This window comes from Cynocephalus volans, chromosome 12, assembly GCF_027409185.1.
Source record: "Cynocephalus volans isolate mCynVol1 chromosome 12, mCynVol1.pri, whole genome shotgun sequence".
Lineage (NCBI taxonomy): Eukaryota > Metazoa > Chordata > Mammalia > Dermoptera > Cynocephalidae > Cynocephalus > Cynocephalus volans.
The window spans coordinates 5758541-5784694 of NC_084471.1; the positions used below are offsets into that span (position 1 = coordinate 5758541).

The window sequence follows — 26154 nt, forward strand, 5'->3', positions numbered from 1 at the left end:
GCTCACCAAGGCTGGCCACTGTGACCTCTTCCTTACCTCTGGACTCTGTCTCCTCTCCTTTTCATTCCCACGGCCAGGGCTCCAAGCTCTGCTGTGAGCCCCTGCAACAGCCTCGTTCTCCTCAAGGGTCTCTGTGACTCAGTCCCTCTCCATTCTCCAAGGTCATCTTTATATACCCAAATTTGACATCCTGTCCCCACTTGGAGCCCCTGGGGCTCCCTGGGCTCTTGGGGCAACCCCAGGAGGGCAGGAGCCCTGTCTGACTCCCCTTCTGCCGGGCCCTGTGTGGGTGCTGGTGACAACCTCACAGATGCTAGCATACCCCTGCGGTCTGCAGCCTGCAGTCATAATGAAAGGCATGTTCAAGTTCAGCCAGAAGTTGGTAAAAGTAAAGATGTTATTTTCTTCCCAACCACGTCCACAGACGGGCCTGTACTTGAGATGAAGTGCCTGAGCTCTGTCCCATGATGAGGCATGGATTGGTGCACTTCATGACAGAATGGCATTGCCAGAAAGGAAGAAAATATCCGTAAGCAGCGGCGGCAGAATCAACAGGGCTGAAACGGGAGTGCAGACAGGACATAAGGCTTCAGCAGGGGGACAGCATTCATCGACAGCTGGCCCGCCTTTGGGAAGAGCCCGTGTGTGCTGAGTCTGAGGGTAGGTGGGCGTTCCAGGCCCAGGGACCTCAGGCCAGTCCATGCCTCTCTGGGCCTCTGTCCCCTGAATGGAAATGCTCAGGCTGGACTGGAGGCCTCCTGGGGTCCTGCCCAGGACTCGCCTTCTACTGCCCGCATCTCGTTTCCGTCTCTAGTTAGTGGGGCCCTGGCAGCCAATGTGCCATCGAAACTCACCCGTTGGTTAAGCGAGAGCTCATAGTGTGTCTGTTTTGGTCACAACCCACTGATGAGCAAGGGACAGAAACCCCTCTCAGCTGGCTGCAGCAGGAAAGGGGAATGTATTGGCTGCCGTACTTGGAAGACTGGGCTTCTCTTTCGCTCTCTCAGCCCTGTTCTCCCCCTGTGGGCTCCATTCTCAGCCAGTGCCCCCACCGAGACAACCTGGCTGCCAGCAGCTGTCCTCCCAGTAGCCCTACTGCAAGGACAACCGGAGTCCTGGGATTGGCTTTGATTGAACTGTCCCCGGACCGATCACTATGGCCGGGAAGATGCTTTGTTCCAATGGGCCAGGCCTGGCTCTCCTCTCATGGACTGAAATGGGGGCAGGGTGGGTTCTGGATGAAAAATGCGTGCCCATCATGAGAGGAAGAGAGGATGGATGCTGGACCAGCAAAAGTAGCAGAGGCCTGCTGTAGTTGGTTGAATTGTGTCCCCCCCACACCACCGACGCCCCCCCCCAAAGATATCTCTACCTGGAACCTGTGAATGGGAATCACCTTATTTGGAAAAAGAGTCTTTGTAGATGCAATTAAGTTAAGGCTCTTGAGATAAGAGCATCCTGGATTTAGGGAGGGCCCTAAATTCAATGTCAAGGGCACCTGCAAGAGAGAGGAAGGGAGAGATTGAGTCACAGTGACCAGAGGAGAAGGTCATGTGAAGGAGGAGGCAGAGATTGGAATGACGTAGCCCCAAGCCAAGGAACACCTGGGGCCACCAGAAGCTGGACGAGGCAAAGAAGGATCCTCCCCTGGAACCTCTGGAGGGAGCACAGCCCTGTGGACACCTTGATTTCTGACTTCTGGCCTCCAGAACTGTGAAAGAATAATTTCTGTAGTTTTAAGCCACCAGTTTTGTGGTAATTTGTTATGGCAGCCACAGGAAACTAACACACCCACCCAGGTCTCACTTATGAAGCACCCTAAACAGTCCTTGGTTGTGACTCTCAGGACTGAGGGTCTACACGAGGGTTGGGCTTCAACATATGCTAGAACTTTCTCTCTAATCCAGCCCTTAATGAGCTCAGGAAGTTGGTGCTAGAGAAACACATCAGTATGACTGACGTGAGACCAGAATACACAAGTACCATCACTGCCTTCCTCTCGAGGCTCCTCACGGGCACAACCCCCTGGCTGTGTGCCCTGGAGTAAGCCCCTTGGCGTCTTGGAGCCTCAGTTTTCTCACCTATAAAATGGGGATGGTACAATCCTGCAGCAACCGTGAGGGTTACATGAGCTGGATACACAGACCTCAGCACAGCGCTGTGTGTTAGTAATAACACCATCTCCCATCTCCACACCCTCCCTCCAGGAGGACGAGGAGTTAATTTTCTTCCTCCACCCACACCTACCTTCTGTGCACAGGCTCCAGGCTGGCGCTGGAGGGCAGGGATGGTTTCAGGCATGTGTTGGCCTCAGTCACTCCTGCTTTTGGAAGCTTGGCCCACATCATCTAAAACACAAATACACCCTTATCAAATGTATTTTTTTCCAAAAAATTTTGAAAAGATTTCTATCATCTTTCTTTTGTATTTCCTTGGCTACTTGACTCTGCCTTTGATAACCTTGGAGAAGAGACATAACCTCTCTGTGCCTCCATTTCCTCATCTGTATAATAGGGATAATGTTGGTTCTTAAGTCACAGAATTCAGTGCATCGTTATTTGTGAAGTCATAACACAGTGCCCAGCACAGAATTAAGTCCTGCATATGTGTTTGCTAAATAAAATACAGTAACTTTCAATTTCTGATTTCTCATTGACCATCTGGCATTCTCAGAATTCTTGCTATGAGAAGAAATCTAACCCACAAAGAGTTCTCAAATGTAGTGAAACTTTTATAAATACCAAATCAAAGATGATGTAATGTTATGTTCTGTAGGTATTTAATGAAATATCTATTAACTTTAATTTTGTCATTTAATTTTTGCATCCCGTAGTAGTACACAATGTTAATTGTTAATACGATTTTCATGGCCCCTGAAATTCACGGTGAGCTCAGCACCGTGAGTCTAAAGAGTACAGCAGCTCCACCAGAGGCAGAGAGCACAGGGTGCCTCCAGGGAGTTGATTCTGAGCTGATCAAATGGGGCCAACGACCAGACCTATTGGCCAGTTCTGCCTGGCTGTGCCCACCTGAGCTGTGGGTGAGGGTGTGGGGGAGATGGGAGAAGCTACATTAGCAGAAGTGAGAGGGTCCTGCCCAGAGAGGGGTTGGGTAGTCTCACCCTGGTCACAGCCAAGGGTGCAAAGGCTGTAAGTTCATGGACAAGGAAAGTAACTTCCAGGCAGGAGCTCTGGATGCAGGAGCCTGGGGAGGCAGGAGGGCAGGCTCTTTAGCTCTCCCTGCCCTGTCTCGCCCCACTGTTCTCCCATAATGTCGGGGCTGGAAAGGCCAAAGGGGACATCTAGTTCAGCCTCCTCTTCACTGACAGAAGGGAGAGCGAAGGCTCAAACTATGTTGGTTCCAGGGCTCCCGATGATCACATTTCTCTCCCTGTTTCATCCCTGCCCACCTGCAGCATCACCCTCTGCCCTGGAGTCCCATGCATCCCCACTTCCCAGTGATTAAACTGCCTTGCACTTCCTCAGGGCTGGCCGGTTAGCTAGCTGGTTAGAATGCAGCCTTCTAACACCAAGGTCACGAGTTCAGATCCCGGTGCCAGCCAACCACCAAAAAAAAAAAAAAAAAAAATCCCCTCAAAACTTATCGTTTTGCATCTCATTTTCCAATGAACCTTCCCTCCTTAAACTGGAAAAGGGATGAATTAATTCTGGGTGGTATGTGCACTGATGTCTCTCCCCTCCTGGCTACAGGAGGATTAGAATCCTCGTTCCAGCTCTGACTTGCTGTGTGATTTTGAGCATTGCTCAGGCTCTCTGAGTTTTGCTTGCCTCACCTAACTCATGAAGACCACACTAGTTGCCCTCCAGGGCTCAGGGATTATACTTGTCCATATCCATGAATCTCCAGGCACACAGCAGGTGCTCAAGAAATATTAGTATGCATCTCCCCAACGCCCAATCCCATCGAGCATTTCCTCTTTCAAAATCTTCTCTGAATCCTTTATTCACCAAGGTGTCAATGACTAATAATAATTTTAAGGTTATCCCCTCCAGGAGAATTTTAGCAAAGATTTATTTAAGAAAAAAAATGCACTGCTAATAGTAGAATTTCTGACAACAGCCGAGGATGAGAAAATATTTTACATGTTGGGGGAAGGGGTTGTGCAAAAGGGGCTGGAGGCTGGGAAAAGGATAGCAATTGAACCTTTCCAGGTAGAGCCTCTACCTTCGTAGCAGGTGATAAAGCCTAGTGTTGGAGGGGCTGTTGCAGTCTAGAACTGGGGGTGGTTGAATTTAACTTTCCAGATGAAAAAGAGGCTGAGGACAGGGGTTCCGAGCACAGGAGAACCACGAGTCATAGGAAAAAGTCTGGCCAGGAAGCTGCTAACACACACACTCACATGACCACACAGAGAGAGTATTTTAACTGTGGTCATGTGATTTTCAGGGATGAATGGAAGAGCACTTGCACCTACCCCTTGGAACATGTGCTCATTGACCCAAGATGGGGCTGTTTATTATACTTGACCTGCCCCAGGAATAAATTGGCTTTTCTTCTTGGGTTCCAAAGGGAAAAGATGAATGATTACGGTCCAGTCATAGACTTGCAGAACATTAAGGCCAGGAGTGATCTCAGAGATCATCCAGTCCCATGCCTCATCACACAGACAGTAAACCGAGTCCTGGAGAAGAGAGTTGGTGTCTTCTCTAACAAGTGTCTGGGCTTGTCAGCCGCTTAAAAAATGGGAGAGGAGCTCTGTGTGAGTGTTCGTAACACTGAATGGCTCTTTGAGTAAGATCAGCCCCAGACGTTTAGAGATAAAACTGTGAACTGACAGCATTGTCGCAATGGTATATAAGAAGGGCATTCGGGCAAGTCCTAGGCAGGAACGCCAAAAAATGAAGCATCTGACCTAGTAAAGCAATTGGAATGTGGCTGATTTTTCTTTCTGCTCAACTCTGCTTTATTGTTGTTCCAGTGTTGTTTGCAAAACAAACCTCAGGAAAAGAAGTGCTTGAATTAAGAGTTAGCTGATTCCCTTCCTCTTAGGATTGCTCATTGTATTGGTATTGCTGCTATAACAAGTTAACACAAAATTAGTGCCTTAAAGCAACAGAAATTTATTATCTTGCCGGCAGTTCTACAGGTTAGAAGTCCAACTGGGGTTCCACTGGGCTAAAATCAAGGTGCAGGCAGGGAGGGCTGTGTTCCTTTCAAGTGGGTCTGTGGGAGAATTCATTTCCTTGCCTTTTCCAGTTTGTAGATGCAGCCTGCATTGACTTGTGGCCCCTTCCTCCATCTTCAGCGCCAGCAATACTGCATTTATCTGATCATTCTGTTGTCACATCTCTTTCTGTCCACAGCCAGAGAATGTGCTCTGATTTTAAGAATTTATGTGATTAGATTGGGCCCATGGGGATAATCCAGGAAAATCTCATCATCTCAAAATCCAAACCCTTAATCACAGGTGCAAAGTCCATTTTGCCAGGTAATGTAACATATTCACAGGTTCCAGGAATTAGGGTGTGGACATCTTTGGGGCCATCTTTTTTTCTCAGTGGTCTCTCTAAAAGTGCATTTCACGTCTTTTGCAGAAAAGAACATTTTCATTGTCACAGGAAATGTGGCTGAACCAAAATTGTTTTAAGGATTTTAAACCTTATTTTTAATTCTGTTTTATATCCTGGACATTTCTATATGGAAAAATACATAAATTACAAAGTTACAGCTTGAGTAACTCTCGTAAATTGACCACGCTCAAGAAACAAAACATGCCCTGTAGTCCTGGAAGTCCTGCTCATGCCTCTTCCAGTCCAAAGTAGGATTTAACTTTTGTCGACATTAGAAAATTCCCTGTGTGGACGATACATAGAGTGTTATTAAAATAAAAAGAGAGAGCTCAAGTGATGTTTATTTGTTCATTCAGCAAGTGTTATCTGGCACCTGTCCTGGGCTGGATGCCAGGGGAAATGGGATGAATTGATTCAGGGCTGGTCCTATGGCACAGAATCTATGGAGGCAACTGTGTGTGGGGGGTGGGGTAGGAAAAGGGGGTTTGTGAACCAAATAAGAACACAGTGCATTGGCCAAGCCTAGCAGGAAGCCTCTCCAGGGAAAGTGAGCCCCAAAGGTGATCACAGTATTGGAGCGAGGGGAACAGCATGGGCAAAGGCATGGCAGTGGGAACAGGCAAGGGATGCTGTGGAGTTTGGGGGGGACAAAGAGGGACATGATCATTGGACCTGCCAGCCTCCGAGCACTTGCTCCTGCTGTCTGCTCCACCATTCCCATTTCTCATTCCCACCAGCACAAACCACAGCTCTCCAGACTCATGCCCCTCAAATGGGCCCTCATGTCAGTGTCCTCATCTTACAGATGGGGATGCAGGCCCAGAGGAGAAGAGAAACACACCCAAGGCCAACCCTTCACTTCATTAATTTCCTCGCTGCACATCCTTTTACAGAGCCCCTCCTGTGTCTGGAACTGGGGACACAGAGGGAGTCAGACATGGGCCCTGCCCTGAGGAGCTTGTGGGCTAGAGGCACAAAAGTAGGGGTGAGGCCTCAAGCAGGATCCACATCACCCATTTTGTCCTCCAGGGCCATTCCCCATGGTCCAAGGCCTCCTTACTACCGCACCTCCCAAGATTTCCTGCATCCCTATCAGGCCCCTCATTCATTCGTTCAGCCCGCATTTACTTAATGATGTCCACCATGTCCAGGCAATGTTCTAGGCACTGGGAACACAGCTGCACAAAAGACAAAGACAGACCCCCCTCCTCAGTGTGGAAGTCAGACAATCAACAGTCAGTTCAGGCTGCCATAACAAAATCCCACTGACCTGGTGGCTTTAATACACGATTTTCTCACAGTTCTGGAGGTTGGGAAGTCCAAGATCAAGGTGCTGGCCAATTTGGTTCCCTGTGAGGGCTCTCTTCCTGGCTGGCAGGTGGCAGCCTTCTTGCTGCCATCACATGGTGGGTGAGAGAGAGAAAGAGAGGGAGTGCTCTGCTGTCTCTTCCTCTTCTTTTAAGGACACCAGCCCTATCAGACAAGGGCCCCACCTTTATGGCCTCATTTTACCTTAACTACGTCCTTATAGGTCCTCTCTCCAAATACAGTCACACTGGGGGTTAGGACCTCAACATATGAATTTCGAGGGAACACAATTCATTCCACAGCAGGTGTGTACTATGTGCCATGCTACGTTCTAGGCACTGGGAGCAGCGGTGCAGAAGACAGACCCCCTCCTCAGGGGGGAGGCAGACAATACCCAGAACACACAGCTACATAATGTCATGTCGGAGGAGAAAAGCCTTGTGCTGAGAAGAAAAATCAAGCAGGGTAAGGAGATAGAGAGGGAGGGAAGGTGAGGTTTTAGGTAAGGGGGGCAGGGAAGGTTCTTGGAGGAGGTGACACCAGGCACCCAAAGGAAATGAGGAAGCAGGCTACGCAAGGATGGGGGGAGGAGAGTACTCCAGACAGGGGGAGGGGCGTGAGCCTGGAGGCAGGGCCCGACCTTCCTGGGTCCAAGGATCTGCGCACAGACCACTGTGGCTGCAGAGGGTGACGCTGGAGACCCGCAGCACTGGTCTCTCCATCTCCCCGCCCTTGGAAATGGGTCACCAGGGTGAGGTCTGGGGAGGACCTCTGGCTGCTTCCCGCTGCGTCTTCCTTTCTCGGCAGAGGCCAGCGCAGGGCGGATATCCAGCCGGTCCGGCCTTCCTCAGAGTCACACGCCCCGCTGACCTCATGCCACCCCTACTTCTTGACCCCTCCTGCCTAATCAACCCTCGGGGCGTCAGGACAGGGAGAGGGTCTCCGGCGTTCAGCTGAGGACACTGAGGCTCCACACCGCGCGCTGTGCCAGGTGCAGAGGAGTCAGTGGGGGGCAGGAAGGACTTGGCCACTTCCGTGTCCCCCAAGAGACATCTTTTTCGGGGGAGGTGACTTCTTGCCGGTTCTGCGGAGGAAGTTCCCAGAAGAAATCGTCCAAGGCGACAGGGGGGAGGAGGGAGTGTGGGTAACAACACTCAGGGCGGTGACAAAGCCAACGTCGCGCGGGGCATAGGCAGTGGGGTGGGAGGGGCCAGGAAGAGGCGGTGGGAGGGGCTCGGAGGCGCGATCCCGCGAGCGCTTTGAGGAAGAGGGCGGTGAGCGCCGGCGGCCGGCGGAGGCGTGTGGGCGGGGCCAGGCCGCGCGGCCTCGCGGCCTAGGAAGCCGGGGTCTGGGGCGGGGCCTGGCGGCCAAAGGAGGGGCCTGAGGAGCCGGGGGCGGGGCCTGGCTGGCCAGAGGCGGGGCCCGGGGCTCGGGGGCGGGGCCTGGAAGGCCGGGGGCGGGCCAGGGGGCGGAGCCGGGGGCGGGCGGTGTCTGGGGGCGCGCGGGCGGCCGCGACGCAGAGGTACGCTCGCCTCAGCTGGGCTCAGCGGGCGGCGGGGACGGCGACGGCGACGCGCACAAAGGCGGACTGTGGCTTCACTGGTGCTCGCGGCGGGCGGCGCCGGGGCGGGGGCGGCGGGACGCGCCGGGGTCCCCCGCGGGCGCGGCGCGGGCGATGAGCCGGGGCCCGGCATGGCCTCCGCGCGGCCGCCGGGCCGGGCCTGCGCCTCGGCGTCCGCGCCCGCGGGGCTCCGGGCCGGGCCGCCCGCCCTCCCCGCCGCCGCCGCCGCCGCCGCCGCCGCCTCCTCTGCCGAGCCTGCGGGCGGCGCCGAGGCCGAGGAGCGCTCGCTGCAGCACATGCTGCGCGCCATAGCCGAGGAGCGCGGCCGCGTCAGCCTGCGCCGCGAGGTCTGCGGCCTCGGTGAGTGCGACCCGGCCGGGGGCGAGGCCGGGCGGGCGTCGCAGGTGTGCGGGGCGTCGCGCGTCTCTGCGTGTCCTCCCCCGCGTGTGTCTACGGGTCCTCCTCCATGCTCCCCCAGGTCTCCGCGTCCAGGACTTTCGTGTGTTCCTGTGCCTCCGTCTCTGTTTTTGGTCCCACGAGCGCCCCGCACCCTTGTGTGTGTCTCTTTCTGTTTCCCGGTTCATTTGGTGTGTGCGTTTGTCCAATCTCCGTGGCTCTGCAAGTCCCCTTCCATCTCGAGGAAGCCCTCCCGGGGCCTCAGAGCTCTGCAGGGAGTGTAGGCGTGGGATTTGGGGCGACCCCTAGCCTAGCACCACAGGGACAGTCCCCTGAGGGCTCCGGCGCGGACCTCTCCGATCATGCCCTGGCCACCGTCCCCAGCTCACACGGAGGGCCACATCTCCGGCTTCCTGAAGCCTTTGTCTCTCTGCACCCGCCTGTTCCTCTCATTCCTTAGCTCTAACCAGAGACCTGTTGGGTCGTGGCCCCCTGAACCCAGCCGTCTGGCAGAGGGAGTAGGGCCTGCTGCTTTTCGGGGTGTGATTCTGGGCTAAGGAGGCCCCAAGTCCTAGATGTGCTGGGTGGGGTGGGGTACCTCTTATTGTTTGAAAGGGCTTGGGACTGCAGGTGTGGGTGGGGTCTCCCTGCTTGGCTGGGTGTGAGGTAATCCATTACTGATGGATCATGCCCAGACCCAAGCTGGGGAGGAGCCCCTTTCTTGCTCTCCTGTAGTCTCCGTGAAGACCCCTCCCTTGTCTACGCAGGAATGACTTCATATCACATTGTCAGCCACCCCTCACCCCCACACCCACCGCCAGTCTGGGCTGGGGATTTCTGAGGGGGTGACAGCATTGCTGAGTAGGATATGTCAGCCTTCCAGATTCTACCAGTACCCCCTTCATTCATCAGTGGGGAAACTGAGGCCCAGGCAGCAGCAGGAACATGGCAGCTCCAGGCGTTCTGGACCCTACTTACCCGGCCACGCCCCGGCGGCTGGAGTGAGGAGAGAAAATGAATTTGAGTCCTTTTTGTAAGAGGCTTACCACAAGACACTTCTCAGTGAGCAGGTCCCAGCCCTGCCTACCTGGGAACAAAGCTTTCCTCATGGGCAGGGGGCAGGGGTGTGCTTATGAAGTGGGGATGAACAAGAACATAGATTTCAGTGGTTTCTTTTCTGAAAAGGTGTCAAGATTTAGTTTTGGGCAGAAATTGGAAGATCCTCATTAATTCATTCAGCAAACATTCATTGAGCACCTATTGTGTACTAGCCTGGCAGACCCACCTGTCACCTGGCACAGAATGTCTGAACTGGACGGGTCTGAGGGACCATTTGCTGCAGGCCCCTCAACCCAGTTTGCTCAGCAGCTCCAAGCAGCCCCTCCCAACTCTGTTCACACATTCCTACTGTCCTCCAACCTCTGACAGCCTTTACCTGTGAGCATCTTCTCTCCCCTGTTAGATAGCCCCTGCCCCCAAGGGGCCCACAGGGTCGTCCCCTAAGAACAATAGTAATAGCACCTCATTTACTAAGCACTTCACTGTGCCAGGTGCTGTATGCATGCGCTGTCAATTTAATCCTGACACAGTACTACTGACATTGCCTGGTAGGACTATTATCTCAATATCACTGATGAGGTGCCTGAGGGTTACAGAGACAAGAGACTTGCCCTGGGACAGCCATTGAGGAAGTAATACAGCTGGGATTGCCCCTGGCCCCTCCCATACTTCCAAATATCCCCAGCAAGGCCTTGCTGTGCCTAGGACCCTGTTATGTGCCTTGTTGTATCCTCTCCTGGCCTCCAGTCCTCCCTCACAGGCAAGGGGACTTGTCTCCACTTCTTCCCCCATCCTGAACTCAGTCCCTATGGTGCTTTGAAACTCTGTGCTCTTATGTGTGCTGTTTTCTCTGCCCGGAGGGTGCCCCTGCTCATTTGCCCTGGAAGCACCTGCAAATCTTCAAGTCTCAGCTCCAGTGCTGCCTCCCCGGGAAGCTTTCCTCAACTCTCAGGCAGACAGCCTGTCCATCTGCCCGTCTTTTCCTTGTAGCGGGTTACACGTCTGTTAGGATGATCAGGACGATTGTGGCATTGTGATGATCTGTGTGGCTGTCTCTCCAGTTAATGAGTGAGCCCCTTGAGGGAATAGCCTAGTCTGTCTTCTCAGTGCCTAGCACAGGGCAGGTGCCCGATAAACATTTAGCAAAGGAATGCAAGAATTAATCTCTGAACAGGAAGTGTGTGGATGGCCAAAGAGATTAGACTTAATTTCTTAGGAGGGTTAACATTGCCCATATCTTTCATTTTTCAGGTGAGATATTTGATGTTCAGAGAGGGGCGAACTTAATCGGAAATTAATGCCAAGTAGAGTTAGGACCCGATGGTTGGCCCAAGCACCCAGAACGTATGAACCTAGAATACCAGTCCCACAGCACTTTTCCATCCATTGATTCATTCAACCATCTCAGCCGGTGGGGTCAGGATTATGTTTTATGATCTCCACTTTACAGCTGTGGCAACCTGTTAGATTTATGAATGAATTTAAATCCCCCAGATTTTTGTTGTTATATAATTAAAGCTTAGGTTACTCAAAACTGTGCCGTGTCCTCTGAGGTTGTTTTGAAGGTGTCAAGGGAGCCTCAGGAAGAGATGCTTGACTTGGGACAAGCTGTTGTCATCTTTGAGTCAGTGTCTGTCCATGAGATGGGACAGAGCTACTGGCTCTCTCCACGCAGGGATCATTGCTTGGCTCTCATGATGAAAGGCACCTTGTAGATCCAAACCTGACTTTTTTTTTTTTTTTTAAGGTGACCAGTAAGGGGATCTTGACCCTTGACTTGGTGTTGTCAGCACCATGCTCTCCCAAATGAGCTAACTGGCCATCCCTATATACGGATCCAGACCCGTTGACTTGGTGTTATCAGCACCACACTCTCCCAAGTGAGCCACTGGACGGCCCTCAAAGCTGACTTTTGAATCTCGTCTGAAGTGGCCTCTGCAGTAGAAGCATTTTTTGAGCACTTGCTCTGTGTCCAGGGTTGGGGGGATTGGGCCTGGTCCCTGCCTTGTGGGAGGACACAGCTGATGGGGGAGAGAAGCCAGGTGTACAGGTGACTGTTAGCTGAAGTAAAAACCCTGCTGGAAGCAGCCAGGGCTATGGCCGCCCCAGTAGGATTTTGGTGTTGCTTGTGGTTCTAGGTAACAGATGAGAAACAGTGGCTGGCTGAGGTAGCTTCTGTGGGACTGCAGAATCTCTGAGCTGGGAAGAACCTTGTGGTTCAATGCCCAGATGTGCAATGCAGGCAGCTGGGCTGAAGGTGGAAAAACCTGCCACTTCTTCTCATTGCTGGGCCTTTTCTTGCTTTGTTTGTTTGTTTGTTATAATGGTGGCTGGCCAGCACAGGGGTCTGAACCCATGACCTTGGTGTTTTCAGCACCATACTCTCCCAAGTTAGCTAATCAGCCAGCCTCACATCTCTGGGCCTGCTCCTGGGCCCTGGACATTAGCCGGAGCAGGCTGTGTTTGCAGGCCCCTTTCAACAGGAGCAACATGCCTGTGATGGCTGGTCAAGCAACATGGACAAGACCTGGCCCTGGGAGCTGGTGTGAGTCCCGAGAGGTGCAGTGAGGTGGGACCTGTGTCTTGCTGCTTTGGGTCCTGACCTGGCTGGGTCATTTTTGGAGCCTTTCATGCTGAGCATTTTGGGCCAACCCCCTTTTAAGTGGCGTGAAGGATTCTCCCTTTATCTGGAGTGCTGCAGGGCAAAAGGAGTGTTTTACATTCATTCTTCCCTTTTATCCTCGAAATTACCCTATGAAACAGATATTGTTATATTCTTTTTGTCCTGACGAGGGAACACTGGTTTGGACGGGAAGTAATGTGCCCCCAGCCTCGGCTAGAAAGTGGCTGAATCTGTCTGAGCCCAAGTTCTTAACTGCTGGGCTCTGCACAGAGATGAGGCCCACCCACACCTGTCCTCAGGGTGCTGTTAGCTTGGCCATCTCAAATTGCATAACTGCCTGGCCAAGGTGGATTGAGGAAGGGCCCCAGTGAGTAGTCAACGACAGGCTGCAGAGAAGGAAGCCGCTGATGCTGCCTAAGGGAGGAGTTTGTGGAGTGTGTGGCCTTTGAGCAGGGCTGAGGCTGGGCGGGACTGGCCTGGATCGAGTTGCAGAGGCTCACTCCCTGGGCCTAGATTCAGGGAGCTTTGCAGTGTGGCCTGGGGGACAGCCTGCACTGGAGGGGCCATTAGTACAGAGGACTCTGCATGTCTGCCATGGGCCAGCTGCCCTGAACCTGCAGCATTTACTTTAGTCCTGCTTCCATAGAGGTAGGTTCTGTCATTACCCCGTTTTGCAGGTGAGAAAGCTGAGCTTCCCCGAGGAGAGTGACTTATCCAAGGTCCTGTGTCCCAGAGGTGGCAGAGCTGGGATTCCAGCTGAAGCCCACCAGATACAAAACCCTGGAGACGGTTCATGGATTGGGCCAGAGGAATGAGGGAGAGACTGGCTTCCAGCGAGCCTTTCCTCTGTGCTGAACACCCATGCTGTGCTAGGCCCTGAGACCACCCCATGAATTGGGAAGAACACACTGCACCTTTGGCGGGCCCCCTGCCATTTTGCTAGGCACAGTGTAGCTGCCATAAGTGGCAGGGTGGGGATTTAGCTGGAAAGGAGGACTGTGGAGCTCTGGCTGAGCACTCCAGCTTTGGGCCTCCATGTCCTCGTCTTTAAAATGGAAACAGCAAACTCTTTAGAACATAGGGATTGCATGAGAGAAGTGACAGGTAGTAAATGAGACGCAGCAGTTACAGCTCACCACAGACCTGGGCACAGACTTGGGCTCAGTCCATGCTGCTTCTGCTGCTATTAATGTCCAGGGTACAAACCTCAGGCCCAGCACCTGCACATAGAATTACTGTTGTGTTTGTGCCCTGAAGTTCAGACTGCCTTGCAGGCAGTGGAGACAGTCTCCCTGGGTTCTCTGGACCCCTAGTGGCTCCCCAACCGTAAGGCAGTCAGAGCTGGTTGTGGCCAGTGCAGTGGGGAGGAAGTGTGGCCATTTGGAATGGTAGCAGGGCCTCTTTCGGTTCCTGTCCCTATTTTAAGGCCTGTGGGTTCTGGCTTCTACCCGTTCCTGGGGCTGGAGCAGCCCGGGAGGCTCTTTCCTGAGGAAGCGACTCTATGTCCTTTCAGGGGAAGCTGAGGACATTGGGCCTCACACTGCAAAGAGGCCAAGGCCCACGGCCGCAGAGATGTCTCTGCAGTCAGCTGTGTTGGTGCCACCCGGCCTGGGTGAGGATGCTGTGCTGCCCTGCTCTGCAGCCTCAGGCCAGTCATTCCCCACTGGCTTTCAGCCTTCTGAAGAGGGGTCTGACCATTGGGCCATCCCCTCACCATCCTTAAGTCTGCTTCACTGAGCCGGGCTAACTCACACAGCCGCTGAAGAGAAGATCCCCACACAAATGTTTTTCCAATTAAAAAAATGTTACATGCACATTATAGAAACTGGAAAATAGAAGAGGAAAAAAGTTACTCACAGTTCCAATTGTCCCGAGACACACTCAACTTTGCAAAGTCTCGCCCTCCAATCTTTTCAAAGCCTTTTAAAATTTCTTACTCATGCTTTTTCACTTAAAATTCCTAAAACATTTTCCATGTTGTTCAAACTCTAAACATTATTTAAATGACTACGTGATTGTTGAGTGGATATGCCATAATTTACTTAATTGGTCTCAGCTTGTTGGAAACTTAGCTTGGATCCAGTTTTTCACTGTTTAGATCTTGCAACAAAACTCTTTATATGTGAAAAGGCTTCCGTATTTGGACTATTTCTTTACGCTAGCAACCGGGGAAGCTATTTCTTAGGCACTGCTGTTTGACCCTCAGAGGCAGAGCTAGGAACATAGGTGGACAGGTGTTTATCAGACTTAAAGAGAAACTTTTTAAACAGTTGGTACAGAACAGAAAAGGTGGTGAGCTGCAGACGGTCGTGATGAGCTTCCCAGCACAAGGTTATGCAAGGAGCTTAGAAAGGACCCAGCATCAGATGAAGCTTTGGGCCAGGTGCCCTGCTAGTCTGTGATCTCCAATCCTGTCTTCTCACTGGTGAGATCTCTTCCTGGAGTATCAGCCTTGCCTTGCGAGGGAGGGAGGGAGGCAGAGGCCCCGGTGTTCAGCCAAAGATAGCGAAGCCTGGGAGCTGAAGTCTCTGAGTGCACCTGCACGCCCTGACGCCAGCGCTGCTGCTGCTCCCTTCCATTCCTCACTCCAGGCTGCTCCAGCCTGCCTGGACCTTGGAGACAAAAGAGACACGTGGCCTTCTGGGTGCAGTGGCAAGCCCCAGTCCTGGCTCTTCCCGCCAAGGTGTTTGTGGGGTAGGGGAGAACACACTGGTTGTGGTGACAGCAGCCCTTGGGTTCAGTCTCTGCCCCACTTTTCTGGGCTTTGGGAGCGCGCCTCTCACCCATGCAGTGAGTGGCAGCTAAGCCAACGGCTTTGTAGACAATACCGCATCTAATTCTCATACCCCCAGCGAGGTAGGAATTGTTATCCCATATTTTTCAGAGAGTTGAGTAGAACTTCTGTGATTTTCTCCCTCATTGTGGGTCTGGGTGCATTCAGCTTCCTAAGAGGGCAGAATTCACTGCCCAACACTCAAATCCTTCCAGAGGGGTGGTGCTCCTCTTGTCCCGTCCCTGAGGGGCTGGGTTGGGTCCAGCGAACCGACTGTAAGGCAAGGCGGCTCGCCCTCGCAGCCCCCTGGAGAGCAGCTCCCAGGTCCCCTGGTGACTTAGAGGCCACTGCAGGTGCCCCTCTGCCTGACTTTGAAAGACTCTTCAGGCATGTTCTGACAAGATGTGATTTCCCCAAACATCCCAGGTGATTTCCTGCCTCTGGGCCTTTGTACTCATCACTCCCTAGGTCAGAGTGTCCTTCCCCACCCTGTCCTACCAGCTTCTGTGCCATGTGTATGGGGAGGGACTTGTGAGCTGTTAGGTGCATGGCTTGTGTTGTGGGTCAAGGGCTGTCACTGTTCTTGGCCCAGCAGCTGTACTTACACTTTCACTTTGGAACCTCGGCCCCAGCTTCCTGGACTGCCCTGCCTGCCTCAGTCTCACCACTTTGCACCACACTGTGCTCCACTCCTGCACCCCTCCCCGCTGCTGTGTCAGATCACCTTCATGCAGAACCACTGGGAACTTTAAAAGCAAAATTCTTGCTTCTCCCCACTTGGGGATCTGAGTTGAAATCCTCGTGGCGGTGCCAGGGAGTCTGTGGTGCTAGCATGCTCCTTGCATGATTGGGTGAGGCAGCCAGCATCGGTGCCCCTGACTTGTCCAGTTACTGCTCTTCCTGCATTTCATAGGGGGGCCACCGAGGCACACAGGGGGGAGGGGCTGCTGTGATGGCCTCACCTGTGCAGTTGCCTGCCCTCCATCTTCCTGCCATGAGTGACCTGGCCTCCTCCCAGCTGCCCATTCTTGGACCTGCCTGGGCCGGCTGGTTGAATCCCAACAGCACGGACCTTAGAGTCGTCAACATTAGCATTCCAGCCAGAGGTGGGTGGGAAAGTCAAGGCTCCACAGAGGTGAGGCCCTTCCCTACCTCCCAGAGGTATCTGCGCACCCGAGTCAAAGCAGATCTCTGCATGTCATGGAGGCTGAGGTTGAGATCAAGTACTCACCAGCTCAGCCCCCATGTGGGAAGGTGGTGGGCCAGCCTGCCCAGGACCCTGTCCCTTTTTGCCTTTATTCTAAAGGACAGACATTCCCCTGACTCTGAACTCACCCCTCCCAGGGCCGGAGTGGGGAACAGGCAACCTGCTCCCAGTCTCCTGGTGTTGGCTCAGGTGGCAGAATGTCCTCTGGGTCACAGCCGGTCCTGGGGGAGCTGGGATGGAGCAGGAATGATCACAGAATTTAACCAGCCTAGCCCTGTCCCTGGTACAGACAGGTGGCGGGGTTCGGAGGAGAGCCTGACGATCTCAGATGTATCACAAGAGCTGGAATGCCTGGTCTTGACCATCCCCACCTGTAGCCCCATGGTACGGGTGAGGAGATTGAGCCTGCTACTGGCAATCGGTTTCCTTATTTCACGTGCGCAACAACAGGGCTGGGTGTGTGGAGGGGTGAGAAGCTCAAGGACATCCCTTTCAGGGCCATTTGGTGGTGGAGGGGAACTGGGATGCTGCTGGCAGAGGGCGTGTCCGACCTCCTGTCCTCAAGACCTGCAGACATTGGATCAGAGGACCTGGGGCTCATTTGGGCTCTCTGGTGGGGGCCACCAAGATGGAGGAAGACCCTTTGCATAGTCCAGGCTTGGATGGGGAGATATCAGCTCACTTTCAGAGGGACCCCCTCATTTTAAAAAAGGAAGTCTTTTATCTGACAGCATACAAGACAAACACCCAACTTGCTTGAGTTTTTTTGTTTTTTTGTTTTTTTTTAAAAGATGACCGGTAAGGGGATCTCAACCCTTGGCTTGGTGTTGTCAGCACCATGCTCAGCCAGTGAGGTAACCGGCCATCCCTATATAGGATCCGAACCCGCGGCCTTGGTGTTATCAGCACCACACTCTCCTGAGTGAGCCACAGGCCAGCCCAACTTGCTTGAGTTTTAAAAGAATATTTTTTTGCCACCCTTGAATGACCACTGTATACTAAAGAAAAGTCTGTTGGCAAAGTGGAAAGGAGGGGGATTTAATTTTTATTTTTTTGTTTTGTAGGAGGCAGTGCTATTTCTGTTTCTCTTTAATGTAAGAATACTTTGCATTTGGAATGCAAATGAAATGATACTTTGAATCTTGGAAAATGCTTTTCACACTTGGGACAATACTCCTGACAGAAAGGGAGGAACGCAGAATATGAAACCACTTCCACGAACAGCACGCATTACCTGTCTAATTAGGAAAGCACACAGCTTTACCAGGTGCTGGCGCCCCCCCCCCCCAACTGTTCTCACAGCAGAGCCATGTGGAATGGAGCGCGGCAGGGTGCTGTCCTGTACACGGTGGGTTCAGAGGAACAGGCTCCCCTGGGCTGGGCTTCTGCCTTCTAGTTCTTTCTAAAACACTGCTTCATGGGCACCTGCACAGCAGCAACAGCCACACAGACCCTGTTGCCTATGAGTTTCTCACCTCTTTTGCAGTTTCTGCCCCGTCTTACTGTATGTTTTTATGTACTGGTAGTCACTGTTGCTGCATTCGTGTGGCTCTGAGTTGTTGAGGTGCAGAGCCGAATTTGGGTTGGCCCTGCCTCCCTGAGCTTGTAGCTCATGAGAGGGGGTGGTGGCAACCCAGCAGGGGGTGATCATTCCTGCCTGAGGCTTCTGTCCCCTGCCCCCGTGTCCTGTCCACACCCAGCACTGCGACCAGCCCACACACTCTCTGGATTTCCAGCCCCCACTGCCAGTGGAGGGATGAAAAATATATTTTCTTCCCATCTCTGGTTTGTCAAAGGACAAAATTACAACAAATTTAAAGATCTCAATTGGTTTTATTGCAATTCATGGGCAGCATGTCATTCCATAGAATTAGAAGAAGTGTTCCAAATGAGCCAAGCAAAGGAGGTTGGTTTTATAGACAGAAAAGGCTGAAGAAAGCAGAAACAAAGAACAAAAAGCAGATTGGACATTTCAAAGTTACTTTCCTTGTAAGGTGGGGATGGAGAGACAGAACAGTAGAAAAACAACTGACGAGTTAGCGTCAGGTCAGGCTCATCTCTTTTGTTAAGGATTGAAGCAGAGGAAGCTTCGTTATCGTGCCTATTGAAGATTTAAACTGGCCTGTTTGGGAAACTGGCTGCCTCCCTCTCCTGATTTCCTGGAAGGTCAGACCACAACTTAGTTTGGATTTGGTGACAAGGAACTTGGCAGGCGTGACTCCATTTTGATTTTTAGTCTGGTCTTTTGGGGCCTTGTGCAGGAACTTAGTCTAAAACAATGGCCTCCTGTAATTTTATTTATCATGGCTGAGGTCCATATAATAAAAGGCAGGTCAACAAGAGAAAAGCATATCAATTTATTAAGCATAAGTTTTATGTGACATGGGAGCCTTCAGAAAGGAATGAAGACCCAAAGATTCAGGGTAGGCCCGTGTATGTTTTATGCTCGGTTTGGTGTAGAAGTGGATAGGTGTGGAGAAGTGTAACTGGATAAAAAGGACGATCTAATGATAATAAACCGGTGGGAACTTAGTGAGGCCTGTTTGTTAGATTCTTCTGTGTCCCTGTGTCTTCAGAGATAAGGATGTTCCTTTCCCCTGGGCAGAGGGGGGAAGGTCAGAAAATCCTCCCTAGGTTTTATGAGGGGAGAAGGGTGGGGGAAGGTGAGAGTGACCTTCCTGCTTCTGAAGTTTTCTCAAATGCCAAGCAGGGTGCCATATTTTGGGGTAGTGTGTCCTGAACTCTACCACCAACTACCCCTTGGGCACCTGTCCCCCACCTGTGTCCCAGGTACCTCCAGCCCAGCCTGACCAAGACAGGACTCTCTGCCAGCTCATGCCTGCTGCTCCTCTGCATTCCCTAACCTGCAAACCAGGTGATGCACTCTCTCACCTCCTGTCCTGCTGTGGCCAAGTCCTGTGTGCTGTCTCTGAGCTGTCATCCCTCATCCCCCCTGCTTGGTCCTATCTGTCTTCCAACAGTGGCCACTCCTGTCACACCCTGTTGCTCACACCTTTAAAAACCTCTTGATGTCTATAAGGCAGAAGATCCACGACCCCTCATGACCTGTCACTGCTGGCCACGTGAGCCCCAGCCCTGTGACTCTTTGCAGAGGGTCTCTCAGGGCCTGTCCACACTTGGCTGTTCCTTCTGCCTGGAGCTCGCTCCTCACCCCTTCTGTTGGGGGAGCCTCAGCTCTCAGATCTCAGCACAAGGACCCTTCTGTGGCTGTTTCCTGATCCCTTGGTGGATCAGTTGCCTGCTGCCTGGATGGCACCTGCACCGATTCCTGCCCCAGTCCTGTGACTCTGTGTGTGGCTCCTCTCTCTCACCCCCCTGACCTCCTCCAGGGCTGCATTGGATCCCTTGTGCCAGCCCAGAGTAGATCACTGCCTGAGCACAGCCCTGTGGGTGCGACACGGGGAAGTGCCACAGGGGCACGTGTGGGTGATGGGATGAGTTGGTGGAGAGGTATCTGCTGAGTGAAGAGGGTGATCTTTTCTTGGGGAGCTGGCCCTTGAGTGGGCATTCTTCACAGAGGGCCCTTCTTGAGCAGAGACAGACCGGGGAAAAAGGGCAGAGAAAGTTCAAAAATTAATTTGCTGTGGCACTTCAGGGAAATCACTGCAGCTCTCTGGGCCTCTGTTTCTCTTGTTAGAGTAGGACTGGTGGCTGCTCTGTCTCTACCTGGGGAGGGGTGCGGGTCAGACCTAGAGTCTCAGAGAGTGTCACAAAGGCCACCTGTGACAGGTGGCAGAGCTTGTGGGAGTGACTGTGGGCAGGGCCCTTCCCCTCTGGCCCTCAGTTTCCTCTGATGTAAATGAGGAGAGGAAGGTTGACCTGGGTCACTGCTCACAGCCCGAGGTTCTGCAACATGTGTTCACTGGCCCACACTCAACTGCTTTAAACCAAGCTGCTTGTGAAAGCGCTGTTGACAGTTGCTGAGGGAGGTCTGTGCCATGTGTGTGCTTGTTTCAGGGACAACAGAAATGAAGGAAAAAAGACAAATGGGAAGACTCCCATATCCACCTGGCCCCACAAGTGAAGATAAGAACCTGTCATGCTACTACCCTGTGAAGAACTAGGACTTCTCATGGGTTTCCTACACACCAAGCCCCCCAGTTCTGTCTGCAGGGCTATCCTGCTGACTTAACAGTTGGTCTGCATTAGCTGGTGCTGACTTAGGTGGTCTCTGAGAGTGTCCCACCTGCGTGGGAGGTGGGGCTCTAGGACCGGATTCTTCTTGACCCAGGGAGTCACCCTGCATGTAGCAGCTGCTCATTAGGGGTTGCTCAGTTCCTGGGAGTCACCTCTCCCTGCAGCAAACCCCGATGAATCAGCCCAGCAGAGCTACTGTGCTGCTATGGGATGCAGGGATGAGGTCATCCTTATCTAGAGGCTGTGACAACAAGGCTCTGCGGCCAGGAGCCTTCCCTGAAGTCCAGGGAGGCCAGTGCTCTCCCAAGGATGGTTGGAGCCAGAGCAACTACTAGCCCCTATTACTGAGTGCCCAATACTGTGTCAGCTGCATTTCATTCTGTGATGATGGGGATATTATCCCTGTTGTCAGATGGAGCCTGTGAGACTCAGAGGCTGGTACAGGGTCCCATAGCAGCATTGGGTTTGGGACCTAATTTTCCTGGTCTTGAGGTTGTGGCCTGTCCATTCTCATGCTCAAACATATCCATTTTTCTAAGGAGAGGCATTTGACACTCTTTTTTCTGGGTGGCTCTGTCACTGTCTGGTGTATGAGGAAGAACCCAGCCCCCTGGTTTTCACAATGAGGGAGGTCTTAGAAGAAGCGGGAGTAAAGAAGGGATACGAAAGAGGATCCGTGCATGGGAGTGGGCATCTCTGAGGAAGAAGTTGCATAGCAGAGGACATAGGATTGAGCAAGGGCACTGAGATCCCCAGGGTATGAGGAGCCAGGAAGAGAAGGGGCCACCTGGGGGTAGGTGGGGTGGGGAGGTGTTTGGGTTTGTCTAGTCTCCAGAAGGAGTAGGCTGGATGACACAGGTAGAACAGTGGAAGGGCCCAGTTGTCCATTAGGGTCTGCCCAGTGTCCAGAAATTGCCCTGAATCCTCATTTTATGTGGTGTGTAATTGGCTTTGTATCTTGGCACATTGGAAGTGCTTAGTTCTATAGTGAGGCAGGTGTTGCGCACAGCGGTGAACAATACGTGAGCACACAGTTGGGTGGAGTGGTCCAGCTGTGTGCCTGGCTCCCAGCTCAGAGCCTGGCGTGGAGAGCAGGGAGTGAAGAAATGAGCGAAGGATGAACTCACGTGGTTGGAGTTCCTCTGCCTGGGTTTTAGCTTCTCTGCTGATAGAGTGAGCTGGTCGGACTGGGTGGGCTCTGAGCGTCTCTTCCAGGCTGCTGAGGCTTCTAGGATCTGTGACTTGCCCCATGCCACGTGGCACATTGGGATGGAGGCAGGGGGAAGTGGAATAGTGACTGGGTAGTGGCCAGGGCACGGCCAAAGTGATCTCAAGTCCTTGCAGTTGAGGAGCGTGAGGGCGGGAGGTGTGGAAGCTGGGGTTGCCAGCTCAGGCTCCTGACTGGGAGGGGGCACCTTGTGTGGGTGTCGGTGGAAGCCCGAGAAATTATGCAGGAGAAAGAACGCAGCTTGTCTGTGCCAGAAAAGCAGTGAGTTAGGGCCACAGTGAGGATATACTCATAGGAGCTGGGAATTTGAATCTGGAGCTACTGTTTTGGCTTGATAATTGTGCTCAGGAAAGACTGAAACCATCCGACAGTTTGTGGGGAGTGAAGTGGCTGGTGTGGGGTAGTGCTGGTCACAGATCACGTGGGTGGCTTTTCAGGAGGGAGTAAAAAGGGCTGCTTTAGGGAGCTGTGATTCAGCAGGCCACTCAGGTGGATGCCCCCACCCCATGCAAGGGACCTTAAGGTTAGGGTTTATTTCTCCTTGTGCCCCGGGAGCTCCTGCAGAGCCTGGCGCAAAGCCCAGCTCCTGTCATGAACTTGCCTGGACTTATGAGCCTCTGTTTCTTTAACTGTAAAATGGGTTACTAGGGAGATCACAGATGTGATCTGAGGGTTGTAAAAACACTTGAAGGATTTTACAACATTGTGCAAGTCTTTGGAAGGGATCGTGAATAAAGTTCCTGCTGATGGTGGCTTTGGGGTGAGTGTAGAAGCTGCTTTTGTGTTCTTGGAGTGCACCGACTACCGGTGCTTGTCATAGTCACATATTTATTTGTTCATTGTTCACTGACTACCTGTTGTGGGCCCTGCCCTAGGCTGGGGACCAGAATACCTGCCATCAAGGTGCCTTGTCTTGGTGGGGAAGGACACTTGCAAACAGGTCATTAGGGACTAGTGTGACAAGAAGAGCGTGGCATAGAGCTGAGTGTTGGCTTTGGAGGCAGAGCTGGGCTGTAGTCTGGCCATGCCACATGCTAGCAGTGTGACACAGACAGGTGACTCAAGCCTTGAGCAGCCTCAGTTTCCTCATGAGGTAAGTGAAGATAGTAATTTTCACCTCACGGAATCTCTGTAAAGATCAAACGAGGCGAAGCAGCTTGGTGCTCACAAGTGGAAGGGATCAGGTGCTGGGTACAAGTAGCACGGGGGACACCTTGCAGGGCCCCAGTTGGTCAGGGAAGGCCCAGGGTGGGGCGGAGTGGTGGGAATGGACCCTGGGAGCTGATAGGGAAGTTGTGTGATCCAGGCAGAGCCCCGTGGGTGAGGGGGTGGCCTGCCAAGGAGGTGTAGGGCGTTTGGTCAGGAAGAAGGACTGAGGCTGGCTGGATCATTGGGGGACCACCTGGCTGACTTCAAGGGACTGTCTGGAGAGACTGGCTCATCTGGTGAAGGAACTGTAGAAGCAGGCAGGGGTTTTAGGCTCATGGAATCATCCAAACTCCACACTTCCCTTAGCGATTGCTCACATGGGGACCCGACTGACCAGTTCTTCTCCTTCCAAGTGCCTCATCAAGGCAGCCTGGGGCCTCTCTGGACAGCTGCTTTTGTCTTTTGTGCCGAGGGAGGGAGGGCTTTCAGTCTGTGAGGGGCACAGAGAGGCACGAGTTGATGAAAGGCCTATTGAGGGGCACAGAAGCCTATTCATCCCGCCCTGGCCGCCTGCGTGGGGAAGCTCCAGAGGGCCAAGGGCTGCCTTGGACTCTTCCCAAACAGGCCAGTTGACCCCCCACCTTGGGGAGTTGGCCAGGCCCAGCAGAGTGTGCCTCTCGCGGCCTCGGCCCAGACAGCCGGGAAGGGCATCCAGCATGTACAGGCTCCTCCTGTCCCTTCTCCCCATGCAGAGAGATGCTGTCTCAACCCCTCCCGCCAGACCTCTCAGGGTCCCCAGTCCTCTGAGGGTAAACACAGAACCCCTGGCCCAGCGAGGAGGCTCTGTGAGGTCCTGTCCCCTCCAGTTCTGGTTCCCACTCTGTCCTTGTCCTACGGCATTCCCTGAGTTGGGCCTTGAAAGCCATCCCCATTTTGCATGCTTACCTGGTAGTGACACGAGCCCCTGCTGGAATTCCTGTCTGCAGGGAGCTTCTGCTGGCTAGGCCAGGAGCACAGCCCACCCTCCTGGCCCTTGCCCTCCTACCGTCTTATGGCTGTCTGTTACTTATTGATAAGTCCTGCCCCCCACAAGCTCCTGAGGGACCATGCTCCATGCCCAGGAGCACTGAGCACGGAGTCTGTTAATAATCAGTGGATGTTCGCTGCAGACTGAACGATGCGTGGATAAATGGGTTCAGGTACCAGCTGGAACCAGCTGTGCCACCTGGACAGCCTCTCTGTGCTGCAGTGTCCTCTTTTGTGAAATAAAACCTGCTTCATGGGATTGTTGTGAGATCGAGCATTTTAGTGTTTAGCACAGTGCCTGGCACACAGGGTACCCTTAGTGTATTTATAAATACTCTGCAGAATATTTGAAAAACAGGAAAATGTAATGCCATCACTCATAACACTAACTACTACGGGCATTTTGGTATACTTCCTTTCAGTCTTCCTAGGTGTTGGGAAAATAGAATAGTTTGGTCAGGGCCCTCCCCTCGGGTCCAGTTGGGTGTGGTTCAGCATTCTTTGTAAGCAAATTGTGTGTGCGCGTGTGTGTGTGGAGTTAGTGGCATGCGCACCAGTGTATCTTTTTAGTTTTGTTGCTATGCTTGTGTTCTCTAGAGAGAGGTAGAGAGAGAGAGAGAGAGAGAGAGAGAGAGAGAGAGAGAGAGAGAGAGAGAGAGAGAGAGAGGAGAGAGAGCAGAGAGAGAGAGAGAGGAGAGAGAGCAAGAGAGAGAGAGCAAGAGAGGAGTTTCAGTGAAGCAGGCGGGTGGGCGTCAGCCCTGGGCTTCCACGGCTCCATGGACCTTTTGGTCGGTTACCTAGCTCATAGACCTGTGTGAAGGGGTCTGGTGACCCAGCCTGGCATGTGAAGGGTTTGTGACCCAGTCTGTGAATGGGCTTGAGGGGTCTGTGGGCTCCAGACCCATTTTTAGCTTGACAATTGGCCCAGTTGGTGCAGGATTACCAGCAGGTAAAAGAGCACAACTGGAGTAGTCGTGGTCGAGTAGCTTTACAATTGGCGTCACAACAGGATTAAGAGGTAGACAGTTGGCGCTGTGAGGATTCCAGGCCTTAGCCTAGCCAGACACTGGGCATTACAAAAAAAATTCCTTCATTTAAGTATTTATGTATAATTTTGTATCCTGGCCTTTTTTTCTCTCTCATAAGCGTTTTTCCAAGTAACTGCATTGTTTAAAATATTCTGGTTACTTTTTGGGTTTTTTTTGGTGGCTGGCCAGTGCAGGGATTTGGTTAGTTTTTGAATAGGCACACATGCTCAGGGCACAAAATTCAAAAGGTATGAGAAGATTCAAAATGAAAAAGCCAAGTCTCCTTTCTCCTCTGTCGTTTCTCTCTCCAGAAGCCACGATGACACTAGCAATGGCATAGATAAGACTTGCTAACACTGGGTGTTCACTCCTTGCCAGAATGGTACCAAGGGCTTCGTGCTTGTCTACTGATTTCAGCTCTGAACTTCCCAGAGACATAGATGCCATTGTTACCATCATTTTACAGGTCAGGAAAAAGGCACCTCTGGAGGTCTGGGATTTGCCCCTGTCACAGGGCCAGAGCTGCTGGACAGGGGTGAACCCCAACAGTCCAGCTCCCACCCCTCAACTCTTCTGCACTCTCCAGCTGCCAGCCCATCCATCATCTTAAACTGTTTGCTTTAATATTGAAAACATCTCCTATTGGTCTGCTTCCCACTTTTCTCACTTTATTTATTCTAGAGATCTTTCCTCATGGGTACAGATAGTCTCTTCAATTCTTTCTTATATAGCTGCATAGTATTCTGGTCTGTGAACTTATTTGGTTACTTCCCTATTGACAAGATGATTCCAATATTTCGCAAACAGTGCTATAATAACTACATAATTTTACACATGTGGTAGTAAGACCGTAGTGGGAAGATCATTAGTGGAATTGCTGGGTCAAGGTAAAATTGTTTGTGATTTTTATTGTCCAGTGTCTCTTCATGGAGATTTTATCAGTGTGTGTTCCTGCTGCAGGATACAAAGTCCCCGTTACTCCACACCTTCTTCATCCTAGAGTGTTGTCAGATGTTTGATCTTTGCAAATCTGATAGGTGGAAAGTAGAATATCGTAGTTTTAATTTGCATTTCTCCAACTGTATGAATTTAAGCATCTTTTTGTGT

At 52.4% G+C, this 26154-nt stretch overlaps 1 protein-coding gene across 1 annotated transcript in view; it reads left to right on the plus strand.

The window, feature by feature from the left end:
• Nucleotides 1-8647: 8647 nt before the first annotated feature.
• Nucleotides 8648-26154, plus strand: part of KIAA0930 (KIAA0930 ortholog) — a 50192-nt gene continuing 32685 nt past the window's right edge. Inside the window, exon 1 of the mRNA XM_063075396.1 lies at nucleotides 8648-8760. Coding sequence (XP_062931466.1) covers nucleotides 8697-8760 — 64 coding nt within the window. The 5' untranslated portion in view covers nucleotides 8648-8696. The remainder of the gene's footprint in view (nucleotides 8761-26154) is intronic.